Here is a 16,575-nt window from a genome sequence, read left to right on the forward strand (position 1 = left end):
TCAAATAACACCAATGAAAAAACAGACATCGTGCCCATTTCAGTTTTCATATTTTATTCTCTCTGGTTCATATGCCCCGGAAGTTATGTGGCTTAAATGAACAAAGGAGTTTATGGTATATTTATATCGCTGCTTCCTGTTTCTCATCATGGAGTTTAACAATTACTTTCTAAGACGCGAAAGTAAACATGCCGTGAAAAAAGAAGAAAACATGTTTGTCCACATAATTGCAATGATTTTTCAGGTAACTCCTTCAAGTGGTGTAACTCCTGGGGTATATAAACCAGAGAGAATAAAATATCAAAATTAAAATAGGCACTGAGACTGTTTTTTGATAAGTGTTATTTAAAATAAATGTTATATTAAATAACGGAAATAGAGGTCGAAATCAGTTTTTTGTTTGACACTAAAACAAAATAATGAAATATGTTTTCCCATTTTATTGTTTTTCATTTTTGATTGAAATTCAAAAGAACGAACGGTACGTGGTCAAATAATAATAAAGAGTTGCTCAATTATGTGTGATGTGAATGAAACAAAACAACTCCAGGTATGTTTCTGATGAGGCAACAGTATTCTAAGATGGTTTAAAGCTCACAGGAGTCAATTTTGCATAATATGAGACCTTTGACTTTTTGTATGTGGACTAGTAAAATATTAGTGATCCCAAATTGACAATAAATTATAATTACTGTGGTGCTTTGTGAGTTTAAGTGATTTAAAATGGCAGGAACAAGGTAAAACAAGAGTGTGTTTGTAGCACCAAAACACTAAAGGGCTAAGGCTTGGACTAGAATAAAGACATGATCTTAAGATTTTAAAACATTGAATAAATCAAGGGGTAACTATGAATTGTCAACACATATACATTTTTCACTGGGCAATTTGAAATACTCTATACTCTGTCCACAATTTAAACAGTACTTTTAAACAATAACAGGCATACTAGCTTTGAATTTGTATGATTTGTGTGAACCCCATTTATAATGTTGTTTATTTATCAAAACATGCCCAGAGTTGTACTGTGTTTTGTTTCATTCACACATTTAACACACAAACCCTGTGTTTAGTCAGAGTTCTTCTTTTAAATGGAAGTGTCTGTTTCAACTTGTGATGTCATGTGGTAATATAAGACGTTCTCCACTGTGTTTTTAAACTTCAGACATCTTCACTAGAATCGTTTGGATAATTTCAGTCCTGGAATTGCCAATCTCTACTGAAAAGTAAAAAGGTAAAAGGTCGATGTTAACTTGAAAACTACCAATTCATGCCAACACAAGATGGAACAGAGCCTTTTGAACTGTGGAGATGTAGACAGCCTAATAATAAAGGGTTACTGAAACATGTGTGAATGAAATAAAACACAGCTCCGGGTATGTTTTTGATGATATGATAACATTCTAACAAGATTAAAAGCTCACAAGAGTCCATTTTTATTACTACATTATTTATTAGGCTTAGAAACAAAATGGCTAAATATGTTACCTGATTACTAATGTTCTCTACCCAGTAAGATACTTAACAAATGATGCAATTGTGTTAACAGTAATTACACATTTCACCTTTAAAAATACTGAAAGGGAAACTTTTTTTGCTTAACTTTTCCTCCTTGTTTCCATGGAGATGTTATTGCTTTGCCTCGAATGTTGCATAGGTAATTTTGAGCAATACAATACACCTGCTATTGAATAAATGCAAGATGCAAGATGCCATACTGAGAGCATTTCAGGAAAAGCAATAACATCTCTATAGACACAAGCAGGTCACAGATCCTCACCTGAAAAGTTACATAGTGTACTTTTAATTCATGGTATCGTAAAAGTGTGTACGACAGATTAATTTCAACTTAATTTAGTGGGATTATAACTATTGTATATATTAATTATAGCTGTACCCAAATCAAGAAGCAATTTGGGGAGAAAATCCTTCATAATTACAGGAAGTAGAGAATTTTTTAAACATGATTTAAACAAAATACAGGTGTTTTAGTATATTTGTATTTGTCAGACAATAATTTCTGTGTACCTTAGAGGTATTTTGCTATGTAACAGTTATGGATTCCCTAGTGTGATGTCATGATTTCCTAGTCAGGCTGGTGCCACCTAGTGTCTCCGCTCAATTTAATTTCTCTCCAGTTACTAGGTCAGGAATCAGAATACACTAGACGGTTTGCAAGAACCCCAGAAAAGTGAGTCTGGGCACCAGCCAATCAGCAAAGAGCCATACATTCTGTGTTGGCAATGATTCCCGAGATCGAGAATTTAAAGCCGGAACAAAGAGAATGTTTGATGAATTTTATCAAGGGGAAAGACGTTATTGCCCTTCTTCCTACGGGATTTGGAAAAAGCTTAATATACCAGTTAGCCCCGTTAGTGGTGCATTACATAAGTCACGGTTGGTTTAATAAAAAAAGCACCCGCCTACGGACGAGTGAACGAATCCTAATGCTGCGAGGTCAGAAGGTTTGTACAAAGTGAAACTGGCTGATGAATCAGGCTAACGATTTCTAACCAGAAAGTAACATTTTAAACCTAAATAAATGGCCAAATTGGGAAAATGCGGGTGAATGTATTTGCAAAAATCGTAAATATAGCTATAGTCTTAACTGTGTTTTAGTAAAATGAGTATTCTAAGTTGTCATAGGCACTTTAACCAAGGCTTGAGTTGAGTTGCTAATTTGCAGTTAACTAGTGAGCATTATTACCTCTCTGCTCAGGAGATGGGGTTTCTCTGGGCAGTTCTGACAAAAACACCCCAACATCATCTAGTGCTTTGGTCACCACTGGTTCCTTGGCCCTCATGTCTCTTCTGAACCCCTGCAAAAAAAAACATATGCACAGTTTCAATCATATTTTTTAACATGGGAAGAATAACAAGTAGCTTTCCTATTAAAACATGCCACTAAAAGCTTTCTCTAATGCGTTACAGGACCCCATCACTTTAGTTTTAATATATCGACTGACCAGCACATCCAGCCAATCACGTCTCCCGATTCGCCCTCTCCTTTAAAATAGCTCACACGAAATGGGTTTTTGATTTAACCTGTGCGGCAGACTTTAATTTGCATAATGTCCGTCCGAGAGATCACAAATGGACCTTTATTTTTCTTTTCTTTTTTTTTTTTTGAGAAACCGCGAAGCTTTTGTTCAAAAAATGAATGGATTTTTCGAGCTGGGAATATTTAATTGAGGAAGTCATTATTTTTAGGCGTGTGCTAAACAAGTGTGTGCTGCTTTGGTTCGTTTCTCTGCCTCGTCTTTCTAATTCAAACTCTTTCAACCCGCTATATAAATATGCAAATCAGGGTTGCGTCATCTGACAGTTACTTTTCTTTGGAGTTTCTGGTAGATTCAGAGTTTTCAGATTTAGTTCATTATATGTTTATGCTAATAGCTATGAAGTGTAAATTAATGTATCCAATGTCCTTGATCCAAATTTGGCCACACCCCCTTTGATCTGAGCATGTGATTGGTCAAAAAAAACTTATTTATTATTTACTTTTGGCATGAGACATTAAAGAGGGGCTATTTTACTTCTATCTAACACGTAACATAGTGAACATCATGTTACCTTTAATTGTTTTGAAAATGCTATATTCGCCAACAACAGCATATTACAAAGCTCTGAGTCTCCTCTTCTCTGAGTAAGTCACTCCCCCTTCAGAGTGCTGGATGATTGACATCTAAAACCTCTTCAGGCATGTTTTTGATAAGGCAACATAATAACATGGCAGAAAGCTAAAAAAAAAGAATAATTGCAAATTAAAGCCCCCCGCAGTGATGATGGCCCTTGTTCTGCTGGCCCCATGTCCATAATATATTTTTTTGCTTGGAAAAAACTAAAATGTGGCTATTTTCTGAAGGTGTTCCAATCAGTGAGAACAGGTAGAGGGCACCCTCGGAAAAAAGATAAAAACTTGAGACACAACGAAATCCAGGTACTCCAAAAAAGTAATAGCCACACAAGGAAAAGTATAGTTAAAAATGTAAATGGCCAGAACCAACATGTTTCAATCATGGCTGGTCTTCATCAGGGCTTAGTTAAAAAATTTCATTTGCCTACGCCTAACTTAGCTTGTCTCTACTTTTAGGTGGAGCTGTTGAGGTGGGTCACTTTGGACATTGTCGCGATGCCCACTTTATCAAATTTTTCACCAGACTGGTCAATCCCATACCCAGCTTGGGGACTTTTCATTGACGTTTAGGCCCTCAAAATTGAGATTGTTTGCAAGAAAAAATAATAATACAAGAAATGAGCGAAAGAACAATAGCCCTTGCAGTTACTGGCTCGGTCCGAATACTCCCTCTTTAACAAATTCATCAAAATGTCTTCTAAATAGCTTGTTAAAAATGCAAATCTTTTAGCAAAGCTTTTTCTAACACCACTTCAGCTTTCATTTTCTGCACTATTGTCACATTTTGGTACATATTGTTTTTATATACTGAAATGGCATCTGGCATCTGTTCTGCTGATAAAGTTGCATAACAGTTAGTACTTCAAATATGGGGTCTGTTTTTGGTTTGCTGTTACATCTCTACCACTAAAATCATGTACAATAGATCCCTCTGGGGGCTGGGGCTCCCACGGAATATTCCAAATCCTGGTGGAATTTTCCAAGATAAACAAAGGCCAATTGTTTTATATTTTTTGCTTTTCAGTTTGAGGTCATGAAACAAACCCACAAACGGTAGCTATAAACAGGAACTTTAAATATTCATGCTGCTTGTTCTGTGTATTCTGTTATATTGCACAGTCCACAACTGCCGTTTTACTCAATGACACACTAATGGTCTCGTCTCTATAACAACCTTTATATTAGAGCTGGGCGATACGGCAACAAAAATGTAATTATAATCTGAGCCCTGTGAACATCTGCTATTTTGGTGATATGGTCTATTCTGAAAACCTTTGATTTTTCCCATTCACTATTCTTATTGGTTGGGCTTTGAGTGACTGATGGATACAACCAATCACAGTCAAGTGTCAACTCTTAGAAGCAGTAGATGATTTCTGTTACATATTAAAGGGCCCATATTAGACTATTTTGTGATCCATGTTATAATGTTGTTTCCTCAACAAAGAAAAACATACCTGGGGTTGTGCTTTGTTTCATTCACACACAAATATTTAGAGAGTTCTTCTCTTAGAACAGAAAACACTGTTAATGTAAAAACTACACTACATGACAAAACAAGCTGGAACAGAGCATTTTGAGCTTTGGAGATATACAGACTAATAGTAGACAAACTAATAATAAAGGGTTCCTCAAACAACTATGAAACAAAACACAAGTCCAGGTGTTTTTTGAGGAGGTAATAACATTATAACATGGTTTAAAGCTCACAAGAGTCACTTCTGTGTAATAAAGGACCTTCAATAAAGTCTCTATATAAGATACACACTACCTGAACTGTGTTAAAATGGAAATTATAATCTTTGCTATAGAAATTGTATTTGTTATTAGATTTTTTTTGGCATATGGCCACACCTACATTATATAAGCAGTGAAAAGCATATGCAGTAACAGAATCTGTGTGTATGTAAGAAAACTGTTGGAGCTTTGTATGAGTCATATGTCACAGATAGGGACTACACTAAAGGACAGACCGCCTGGACAAACCTTGTACTTCTCATTGATGTGAGACCTTGGTACAGTGTGTCAAATGTATTATATAGTCATAGATTAAAGGGTACCCTGTGAGTGTCGAGCTGGGCCTGCACAGCAGGGACGTCGCCCCCTACAGGCGGCTCCTGCTCCAGCTGCTGGTTCTTCATCCGGAGCCAGTTTAAGAGCTCCTGCAGGGACATGTGAAGTCTCTTCCAGGGAGCCATCTCTGAGTCCAAGTGAGATCTGCAACAGTTGAGAATTTTTTATATTTATTCTATTATGTTAAAGTTAAAATGATTATGTCTTGAAATATATCTGAATACGGGTATAAATTAAACATTTATATATCCAAAGCAGTAAAACACAAACCACTCCCCTTCTTGGTCTAAGTTGCACCATGCAACTTTTCTAGTATCCGTTTCACTGCCTACTTGTCTCCATGGACATTTTACTGCCTTGCTTGGAATGTTCCACCAGGGCATTACATTCAACTTATCTATCTTGCATCTTGCCTTTATTACAGGTATTTTTTTTGCTCAAAAGAATCCTTGAAAAACATTTTCACATTATCAACATGAGCAGGATTGCCTCTCCATCGATGTGAGTTCCAATACCGATTCTGATACCATAGCTTTGTCTACCCATACCAGCGCTGTGCACTAAAAACAAAAAAATAAATAAGACAAAAGTGATCCTAATGTGTTATGTAGTTGTAATTTATCTTTCAAGTTACTACAGAAAAGCCTTATATAAATAAAAGGGTGAATGTTATGAGATTAAACCAGAATATTGACTGAACTGGTATTGGGAAGCCGATATCCGATGCAGCAAATTTTTCAGTATCAGTGCCAATATTCGATAACCAATATCTGTGCATCCTTACTTAAAATGTACAACTTATTCAAATTTAGTGGTTGAGCATGTAGCTCTGTCTGTCAGACCCACTTCCTATAATTTATATGGATGAAAAGGTGGGTGGGCTCTCTGTTGATTTGCTTCTCCTATTGGCTATATATCTGACACCTCATGACATCAGCACGTGCAACAGAGTTTTTTGAGCTTGCGTCAAGGAAATCAAGTTAATACGCTAGATTACTCAAACAGGCATGAACAAAACAAAAAACAACAGATCAATATTATGGCATGCTTAAACATTAGCTTAGCAAATACTGGGAATAGCAACAAATATTACAAATACTGTATCTTTGTTTGGACCTCATGCTTAGCGTCTTGCTTCGGAGTTCGTTCCATCTCTGGCTCATGTTGTTCAGTCTCCTCCTGAGCAGCGCCGAGTCTTCACTGTCCCCCAATGACGCCACGATCCTCTGTCCATTCTCATCCAAAGAGTGGTACATCTCTGTGTGTCCATCTATCTCTGCCTCCAGGTCCTGCCAACACACAAGCAGCAGTTATAAACCCAAATGTATTGTAATAGCAGAATATTTTTCTCGAGCTTGGTTGGAGTGCTCGGTAATGGGATAGGGATTCTAAAAGCAGCTTCTCCTAGCTCCAGGAATGGACTATAATGCCGAGCTTAATGCGCCGTGAGTGAAACCTTTTGTAGCGTAAAAAAATGTCAAAATGTGTGTGTGTGGTTTTTTTCTTTTTTGGTGTGGCATCTGCGGGAACTTCACCACAGTGGTCCAAAATGTTTTTCCTGGAGATGAGCCATTACCGATGCTCTTAAGAAAGCAGGAGGCAGTGGAGAATTGGACAAACCTATGCGGGGAAGTAATAGGAGAGGGAGGTTACTGTGTGTATAGGAGAAATGTGCGTAAGAAAGAGGCACAAATGTCAACGGTGACATTTTAAGTCATGGAAATTGATAAGAAGAATCTTGATTATTATTTGATTAAATGTCTTTAATTCATTACAGTGCTGCCGTATGGAGATTAAAGATGTACCATTTTTATTTAGATTAAAGATGCACACACTTTTCCACCTTCAAAGCACTCAACCATCAAGGAACACACACACATTCATACACCAGTATACGCAGACACTGGGAGCATGGTGGGTTGAGTGTATTGCCCAAAGATAAAATAGTAGTATTCATCTTGGAGAGCTAGAGTCACACCTCTAACCTGTGGGTCAGATCTACAAACAATGTTTATGCCAAGAGCGGGATTCGAACCACCAACCAACCTTTAGATCAGTGGACAAACACTCCCAGATCTGACCTGTAACTTGGCCTACAGTGATGGTGTCAACTGTTTATCTTAACCAGAAAAGTTACATAATCCACCTTTAAATAAAATAGGCTTGAGCAGTATCACATGTATTGTAAGAAAATATTATCATAGTTTGGTATCAAGTATTTTGTGCTGGTCCACTAACAGAATAATGCTGAATAGTAAATAGTAAAAAGATGCTCAACAAACACATTTTCAGTATTTGTTTGTAGAACAGATCTAATTATTCAAATATTTAACTGCACTACAATTATAATCCAACAATTTTTACCACAAATCAGTCTCTTAACCTTACAAAGAAATGGGGAAGATATACTAGACTCAAAATGTTCACATCGATACAGACCACTTAAAGCATTGACCATTCTAAGTGAGACTAAGCTTCACGCCAGAGGAGCTCCCGATTCTAAAGGGAGTCAGTTAGTGCAAGAAATACAAAAACATACGTATAATAAATATAGTAGTAATAGCTGTAGTAGTAGTAATAAACCTGAATATTGTAGACTCTCCTCCACCACATGTTTCAAAATAACAAACTCCGAAAATTCTCAAAAACGCATCCTCTTTTGCTTCCTGTAGTCCAGCTGTGCGACTGAATACAACAGTGTTCAGAATGCATAAATCTCTATGAATGCCCTCTGTTGGACTGGAGATTGGGAGATGACCTATGGGAGGGACTACACCATTTTACAGAAGAAGAACATTTGGAATAAGAATTTGAGAGTGGAAGCGAGTATACAAACTCAAAACCCCACATAGAACGATGAGTGCACATTTTTATAATTAAACCTTATCTTCACGGCGTATATAGCGAGTGGGCATTTTGTGTAGTACTTCTAATTGGATGCAGAAGACTATCTTGGGTCTGCATACAGTACCCTCTTGTTTTGAGTCTTACAGTGTGGGAGTTTGGGGTCACAGCGTGTTCCTTCCCCAACAAGCTTTTCCTTTTAACACCCACCGCTTTTGCATTAGCTTGCCAAGAGACGGTCGGCCAATCACGCGGCTCAATGTTGCCGTGTCAGCATTCCTGTCATACCAGCCGAGTGGGAAGTCAAATGAGGATGGTAAGATTCCGACTGGGGCGTTCAGAGGCCATTGTGGTTAGGTCTAGACAAGAGTGGGTTGCCTATGGCCCTCAGGTGAAAAATAAAGCAGGTTTATTGGCTTGTAACTGCCACTCAGTCGAGTAAAGGATGGTTTATGGGTGGAAAAAAAGATGTAATGAAGTAAGTTTATCTGGTGAGTGTCTGCCACCTGCTTGTCTCCATGGAGATATTATGGGATGTTCCACAGTGTTGCATTTCACTTTTCTATCTTGCATTCTTTCATTGAATTACTGATACTTTACGGTAACATCATGCTGAGGATGAGCTACATGGATCTCTACTAGCGGAATATTCAACAGTTACCATGGTGACACAATGCAAACATTAATAAAAACAACCAAAAATGTTTTAATATAACCTGAAAACTCAAGAAAAAATACAAAATGGATTTAAACAGCACATTTTCAGGAGGCTGTGATCAACATAAGCATTTCACAGACCTTTTTAGGATTTTCAGGAAAAATGGTGACTAGGTCTCCATGGAGATAAAACCATACTGTGGAATATTCTTTACAATTAATCTTTATGGACGTGTTGTTGTAGGTGGCAGACTCTTCACCATACTTTTAAATGAGGAAATGTGAGAACAGTAAAATTTGTTGTTTGCATGTGAAAAATCCATTTAATTTCAAATGTTGTTTTAATTTCAAACGTTTAATCTGAAATTTGGCAAATGTGTCAGTCATTCATTTTTAGAGCGTTTCCATGGAAGCATGAATACTCTTTGCAAAATGGTGATGCTCTTCTACAAAATATCTGTGTAATTTGATTTAGATCTATGAGCAACTCAGGAGATGGGATGGAGGTTGATGGTTAAGATTCCACTCTACTCAGTTCATTTTGTTGTTGTGCTCTTCAGCAAGACACTTTGTTTGTATAAATATGATTGGTGATGGTGGTCTCAGAGACTATTGGCATACATATTACACTAAATATGTTTTAAAGGGCTCATATTACGGTATTTTCTGATCTGTGTTATAATGTTTGATCTGTCATTTTGTTTTGTTTCATTCACACATTACTAATAACACTCCACTAATAAATATATTGTTATGCAGTATATGCCCTGGTTTCTGAGTACTTTTCTTAGCATTACTGTTATATCACACCATGGCTACTGCATACACCAAACTGTCTGCAATTTCGCCTATACAAAACACAAATTGTTGCTGAAAAGATGTTTGGCCTTGTTCTCCTGTACAGCCTCTGCTTATGATAATGGCGCTTTATGAATCAGCTGTCGAGATGTTGTAACACTCCCACAACCATTTACTCACATCAGATTTGACCCCATAATAAAGAGCCATACACAGACAAGATTCAGCATAAGGAGTGGTACAGATAGTAATTTTATACCTTCCATTGGGCTAGCAGGTTTCGGGCAGCTTCGGGCTGTTCTTGAAGCCTTTCCTTGTTTGTAGCATCGATGAGAACATTACAAGTAGTCTCAGCTTCTGTCAGCCAGTTCAGGAATTTCTCCAAATCCAGGTAGAAATTTTGCAGTGTTTTCAGAGCTGTGCCAAGAGCTGCTTCTCGGTCTCCCAAACTAGAACAATACAATATGGTTTTACTGAAAATTGTTTATTAAAGGGATTTTATTATGCTTTTTCTGATGTGTTATAATGTTATTTCTTCATCAAAAACATACTTAGAGTTGTGTTTTCTTTCAGTCACACATGTTTAACACGTAAACCCTGCATATTTATTTAAGAGTTCTTTCAAACAGAAAACCTTCACTAGAATCATTTGGATAGTTTCAGTCATCAAGGAATCTCTACTGAACAAAATGTAAAAAGTAGCTGTTAACTTGAAAACTGCTACTACATGACATCGCAAAGTGGAACAGAGGATTTTTTACCTTTGGAGATGTAGACAGACTAACAACAAAGGGCTACTCAAACATGTGTGAATGAAACAAAACACAACCAGGTATGTTTTTGAGAAGGTAACAGCATTGTAATATGTTTTAAAGGTCACAAGAGTCAATTTTACTTAATATAGGACTTTAAAAAAAAAAAGATTTGTTTTGTTGTAGTTGATTTTACCGTTTTCCGATGTGGGTCCAGGAGGCGTTCATGTCATCGTTCATCTGTTTGACCAGGTGGGTGTCATCATTGGCATACAGAGTTAGGAGTTTGTTGGCCAAAGTGTTGGTCTGCTCCACGGGGACCTGCCACTGCTGGAGCTCTTTGGCTAGCATCTACAAAACACACACATCAGCTATTGTATTATATGCTGTATTATACCAGTCCCTTGCCATTTCTGCTACTCATTTAGAATTTAGTATACCATTCATATTTTTCTCTTTGTTATTATCTTTATTGTGATGTGTGAGCTACTGTGTCCAAATAATTTCCCTTGTGCATCAATAAAGTTTGTCTAAATCTATATTACTGTAATACAGTATGACACTGTCCATTTGATTTGTGTATAATAATAAACTGAAGTATAATCTTCTTTGTAGTGTTTGGCCACTAACTCAAAGGTCAAGCTTGGTTCAGTTCATGCTACTGTTGTGTCCTTAGGCAAGACACTTCACCCACAGTGATTGCATTGCTTGTATGAATGTGGTGCGTGAGTGATTTCTTCATTCTACCCCAGGGCAGACAATAGCATGGTATGAAACAAGTGAATAATACATTGTAAAGTGCTTTGCGTGAGGAAAAGAAAGGGACTACTGCTTACAAAAGACAAAAAAAAAAAAAAGAGTTGATTTGAAATGTTAACAAAAAGTGAGAATTGTGAAAAATTTAAGACATACTTTTCATTTACTTCTTCTTCTGTCATAATTACGAAACATCTGTTCTTCCAAAACAAATTTTGCTAAAATATCGTGGGTAAACTGGTGTTGCAAAGAGATTTCATTATGATTCAGTGACTATTTGCTCCATGAAACACACAATATTGTGATTAATTGATGGTTCTATTCCCGGCCTATTTTGTTTTTGCATATTTCTTATGACTAAAAATGCGCCTGTTTATTTTTAGGCTGAGGGGGAGACAGTTGGAACATGATGAGCCACCATCTTGTCAAATCATGAAAGTAGCTTTTTATTAAGTTACGGGCAGACTCCTGGACTCCAATGTGTTTCCACATTATAATTTAATTCAGGCTTTTGATACCTTTGCAAGTAAAGTGGCCAATAATGTTTCTGTATAGGAAACAATACTGCTCTCTCAAGGTTAAAATTGTTATTTACTGCCCCCTGTTGGAAACAGTGGGGAGTGAAGCATGGTGAAATGGAAAAATAGCAGCACAGCTAATTCAACTTCACCTCACCCTCACAAACCCTCAATCATAGTAGGCCATTTTCGACACTGGTAAAAGCATACATGGAAGAAAAATAATAGTTCAGATACATTTTTGAGATGCAGGCCAAATTATAAAATGCTTAATAATTCACTATGTAACCTTTGTGGTGCACAGACCGGCTGCTGTTTGTCTTCATGGATATGTGATTTCTTTGCTTGAAATGTGCCACAGTATGGCATTAAAACAATTTGACCTAGATGATGCCATTTGGGCAAGTTACAAAACAGAATGGTTTTAACCAATAAAAATACCTGTTATTTAAAGGTCATATATTGCTCTAAATTAACTCCTGTGAGCATTAAGTCATAATGTTGTTACCTCATCAGAAACATACCTGGAGTTGTGTTTTGTTTCATTCACGTGTTCTTGATTATTAGTATGCATCCAAAGAACAAAATGCTCTGTTCCACCTTGTGATGTCATAAAAGTAGTACTTTTCATGTTAACAGCTAACCTTTACCTTTTGTTTAGTTCAGACTGGAACTACCAGGGCTGAAATGATCAAACTGATTCTAGTGAAGGAATATGGAGTTTAAAAACACAATGGAGCACTTCCTGTATTACCACATGACATCACAGTGTTTATGTTTGAGAAAATAACTCAGACTAAATTAGCAGGATTTGTGTGAATGCAACAAAACACAACTCCAGGTATGTTTGTGATGAGGAAACAACATTATAACATAAACCAGAACATATCATAACACGGATCTTTTAATTAATTCAAGAGAACATTCCGAGCAAAGCAATCACATCTTCATGAAGACAAGCAGGTGATGAACTCTCCAACATAAAATTACATAGTACACCTTTAAAAGCTCAAATAGAGTAAACTGAGCATAAAAAGTATCTTAAAAGACCTTGAGTTCTGCATTCTGCCTCTTGACGTCGTCCACGGTGTATGTGATGATCTCCTCCCAGGCCTCCAGGCGCTCTCGGGCCAGTTTGATAACCTGATCTGCGTCTTTCTTGGAGTCCAGCCAGTCGGTGGAGTCCTGCAGCATGTTGTGGAGCTGCTTCACCCGGTCTGATACTTTGGTCTGAGAGTCCTCCCAGTGCGTCTGGAGCCTGTCGACTGAGAGAGACTAATGAGGACACGAGGAGCTGCTGTCCAGTAAAACTGAGACTGTTGGATGGAGAGTATTGGTACTTTGCAGTAGCATCAAGCTGGGGGTGTTCTGCATGAATGTGTATTGGCAGAATGTTCATCAGTTACCATGGAGACACAATGCACACAGTAGCAAACAGCCAAATATATTATAAAATCATCTGAAAGTGTTTAGCCCTATTTATGTGTTTGATTTTCAAGAAAAAAGGTGAGTGACTAAAAACTGAAAACTAGCTTTTCAGTTTTTGCTAGCTAGCTTGTGACTTCTTTAGCAGCACAGATAAGCCTGTTATAGTTCCAACTAAATAAGTTATTTCTGGTCAGATTACATTAAAGTTTAGATAATAGCCTAAATGACAGAACATGCTTCCAGTTAGCATCACACCCCCAGGGAATGACATCAGCTGCAAAGTATCAATTGTTGGATTTCAGAAAACACAATACTCCACAGGTAATTAAAAGAGCTATCAGATTTTTGTTGTAATATTAGTTTACTCTTGTGAGCATCTCAGAAGGTTACCTTATCAAAACATAGCTGGAAATGTGTTTTGTTTCATTCTCAAATGTCTAATCCTTTACCATTATTTACATTTCCAAAGCTAAAAATGCTCTGTCCCACCTTGTGATGTCATGAAGCGTCAGTTTTCAAGTTAACAGCTACATTTTATCTTTCGTTCAGAAGCTAAATCTAGGGCAGCCATTATCCAAAATGATTCTAGTGAAGTTGTATGGAGTTTAAAAACACAGTGGAGTGCACTTCCTCTATTACCACATGATATCACAAGAGTTTTCTGTCTGAGAGAAGAACTCAGCCTAAATATGTAGGATTTGTTTGTTAAACATGTGTGAATGAAACAAAAAACTCCAGGTATGTTTTTGATGAGGAAACAACATTTTAACATTGATCAGAAAATGAAATATTGGGGAGCAATAAGAGCATTGTCACAAAAATACTGTACGAAATACAAAATTTGTGGATTCCTATTTTGGATATTTCTTCTGAAAATAAAAAAATCTATAAAAAAAAAAATAAAAAATAAAAAATTAACTTTCTCAACCCCATCTGCTAGAGGGATATAATCAAAATAAAATCTGCACGCAAAGAAATTATAATCTCATAATTTACACAAAGATGAATTTTAAAGATGCTTTTTTTTCATACCAAATTCTGACCTACATAACAAAAAGTTAGATTCCCCCTTTTGACCTAAGTTAACCTTGTATTGGTTTAGTCTTTATTGAACAATTTGGAAATGGGCAAATACAGAGAAAAAAGAAATGATTAGCTTTAACTGTACTTACTTTGCCAACTTGAGGAAAAAGTATGACCATATTTATCATAGTAATTGAACATAAATTTTTTTGCCTCATATGGTATAGTCCACATCAGAACACTCTCTGCTCCAGTGAAGTTTATAATGCATAATTTAGCTCCTGATCCTCACTTTCGAAGGCCAGGAGAGCCTTCATACATAAATTACTATGTCATAAGCAAACACTATGCAGATGAGAGACCTGCATGTTTTGACAGGTAAGTCTCATTTGTCATTCAGCGCTCCTCGTGTGGGCGTACTTAGACACAAATCATACGTTTCCATTTGCATTTACATATATTTACCCGCACTGAAAGCATGATTGAATCCAACAGGCACCCGTACACTTAACAGATGTGGAGTCGTCACTTACTGCGCTCTGTGATGGCGTTGCGAGTGTCCTGGTTGCTGGTTTTGTTTTTCAGGTTTTGGGCGGCAGTGACTTGCTTTTCCAACAGGGGGCGACGCTGGTCCAGTTCTTGGAGAGAAACCTGGAAATTGACAAAAAATAATGACGCGATGAAGTTTCTTGACTTACAGCATATTTAAAGGTGGTAAAACTGAATACACTCCCTTATGGTAGCCTTGTACAGTCAACAAAAATCCTCAAAACATAAATGAACTGTGAAATTAACCAAAAATGCAGAAATATTTGAAAACTCTTTTTGTAACTTTTTAAAGCCATAGTTTGTAACTCTTTACTCACAAAATAGACTCAAATAAAAGCATGTTTTGTGCACTAAAAAACTTGGAAAACAAAAAAACCTGACCTCCTCCTGCTTGTTTCCATGGAAAAGTTGTTTCTTTCACCATAATCATTCACAGTATGGCATAAAATCAATAGTTAGATTGATAAATAGGGATGGTTTCAACTTTTTATTTCCGTGGAAGCATACAGGTGACGTACCACCTCCAGAAAATTACATCCTGTACTTTTAATATGCTTTTTTAAATTCAAAACTACATTCTCGATATTGTAATTTTGACTATTTCCAAAAATGTGACTGCAGTTTTTTCTCTGTTAAACTATAATTGCTTTTAAATATATGTGTATAAACAAGGTCAAAACAATTTCTTTAATTTTTTTTTTTTTTTCTATCCTTTCTTGAACCAATACTGCAGTCCTCATTATTATTTACCTTGAGTGTGTTGATATTCTCGTTGATGTCATCCAAATCTCCCACCACCACTTTTTTATTCTGCACCATGTTATCCAGCATGGTCAGCCAGTCCGTAAGCTCCGCCCACGACTTGTTAAACTGGGCCAGAGCTGCCGACTCTGCCTGGGCACTCCCCAAAAGATTCTCATCTAAGAAAAAACACATATATTGGTCAAAACGGCACCTTTAACTTGTAGAAGAATTACAGTGGAGAAACATACTGGCTTTTCTAGCTGCGAGAAGGGCCATTCTCTCTTTATGTTGCCGGAGCATTTCCATTATTATCGTCCAGTCTTCTTTAAGCTTGTCAAACTTCACCTGTTACTCAAACAATACACTACGTAAGCAATAGAAAAGCTTTATTTTGAACTCAATGCTTGTTGCTTTTGATCCTGTAATAGATGTAATATTTTCCGAGACGTGTTAATGAACCTGATCTGATATGGACTGGTGAACTGTTTGAAGCCAGATCAAAGTAAAGATTGGTGTTTTTTTTTATTCTCTGAGGGATTCAACAACGCCTGAAAATCTTGTTATATTTTTCATCACTATGCAAATGCCATTGAGCTGCATGTGCATCATATAAGATGTATGGAATGAATTATTGTATATTGGTGTCAATATTGATTCTATAGTAGCCATTCTGAAGGCAGTAAAAAAGATACACAAAGATTTAAAACAGTATATGTTACAATTTGAAGGCACATTTTAATTAAAAAGTATAAAATAAAAGCAAATTACTGAAAGTGTATTCACAGCATTTTTAACTTAC

At 36.7% G+C, this 16,575-nt stretch overlaps 1 protein-coding gene across 2 annotated transcripts in view; it reads right to left on the reverse strand.

Annotated features, from left to right (window-relative positions):
• dmd (dystrophin) overlaps positions 1-16,575 on the reverse strand; it is a 229,785-nt gene that overhangs the window by 79,107 nt on the left and 134,103 nt on the right. For both annotated transcript variants that reach the window (XM_055164366.1, XM_055164360.1), the window contains exons 49-57: positions 16,025-16,121; positions 15,783-15,952; positions 15,017-15,134; positions 13,083-13,297; positions 10,955-11,109; positions 10,266-10,455; positions 6,824-6,996; positions 5,695-5,851; positions 2,705-2,816 (exon numbers count right to left, since the gene is read on the reverse strand). In XM_055164366.1, coding sequence (XP_055020341.1) covers positions 2,705-2,816; positions 5,695-5,851; positions 6,824-6,996; positions 10,266-10,455; positions 10,955-11,109; positions 13,083-13,297; positions 15,017-15,134; positions 15,783-15,952; positions 16,025-16,121 — 1,387 coding nt within the window. The remainder of the gene's footprint in view (positions 1-2,704; positions 2,817-5,694; positions 5,852-6,823; positions 6,997-10,265; positions 10,456-10,954; positions 11,110-13,082; positions 13,298-15,016; positions 15,135-15,782; positions 15,953-16,024; positions 16,122-16,575) is intronic.

Source organism: Boleophthalmus pectinirostris, unplaced genomic scaffold (genome assembly GCF_026225935.1).
Source record: "Boleophthalmus pectinirostris isolate CB_2022bp ecotype Guang Dong unplaced genomic scaffold, ASM2622593v1 HiC_scaffold_11, whole genome shotgun sequence".
Taxonomy (NCBI): domain Eukaryota; kingdom Metazoa; phylum Chordata; class Actinopteri; order Gobiiformes; family Gobiidae; genus Boleophthalmus; species Boleophthalmus pectinirostris.